This window comes from Bison bison, unplaced genomic scaffold (assembly GCF_000754665.1).
Source record: "Bison bison bison isolate TAMUID 2011002044 unplaced genomic scaffold, Bison_UMD1.0 scf7180017862279, whole genome shotgun sequence".
NCBI lineage: Eukaryota > Metazoa > Chordata > Mammalia > Artiodactyla > Bovidae > Bison > Bison bison.
Genome location: NW_011492851.1, coordinates 385,771 through 386,266, shown reverse-complemented (window position 1 = coordinate 386,266; position 496 = coordinate 385,771). Strand labels below are relative to the sequence as shown.

The following is a 496-nucleotide window of genomic DNA, read 5'->3' as shown; positions in this document are numbered from 1 at the left end:
CCTCAAGGTCCAGGGGACCCCGGGGCCACCCAGGCTGCCTAAGGGCCTGACGCTTCACGGACACCCTCAGCCCACTGGGTGCTGCGTCTGGGTCCCTCCCGTGGCCCCAGGCCCATCAGGAGCCTCGGCAGTTCCTGACGTTCGCCTTGGGAGGGAGGGGGCGCCCGTGCAAGCAGAGGGACCAGCACAGCAGGTGGGCACCGTGGGCATTTATTTGCGGCTGCCAACTGGGCAGCCTGGGACACCCGGAGCCTTTCAAGACGGCTCTTCCAGTGAGAGGCACGGGGGTGCGGGGACAGAGCCCCCCGGGGCCTCTGGGGAGCACCCAGAGGCGGAGGCACGTCTGGCACTGAGGCCTGGCCGGGTCTGGGGGGCCGACGGGCACTCAGGGAGACTGGACCATGCGCTTGTGGGCGTCGAAGACGTAGCGCTTGAAGGACAGGCTGAGGCCCACGGGCTGGGCGGGCTCCGGCCGCGCCGCCTCTTCCGGCTTGGC

General features: G+C 70.6%; 1 protein-coding gene across 1 annotated transcript in view; it reads right to left on the bottom strand.

Moving 5' to 3' along the window:
- Positions 1-195: 195 nt before the first annotated feature.
- Positions 196-496, bottom strand: part of EEFSEC (eukaryotic elongation factor, selenocysteine-tRNA-specific) — a 114,981-nt gene continuing 114,680 nt past the window's right edge. Inside the window, exon 23 of the mRNA XM_010832832.1 lies at positions 196-496. Within this exon, the coding sequence (XP_010831134.1) occupies positions 386-496 (111 nt within the window). The 3' untranslated portion in view covers positions 196-385.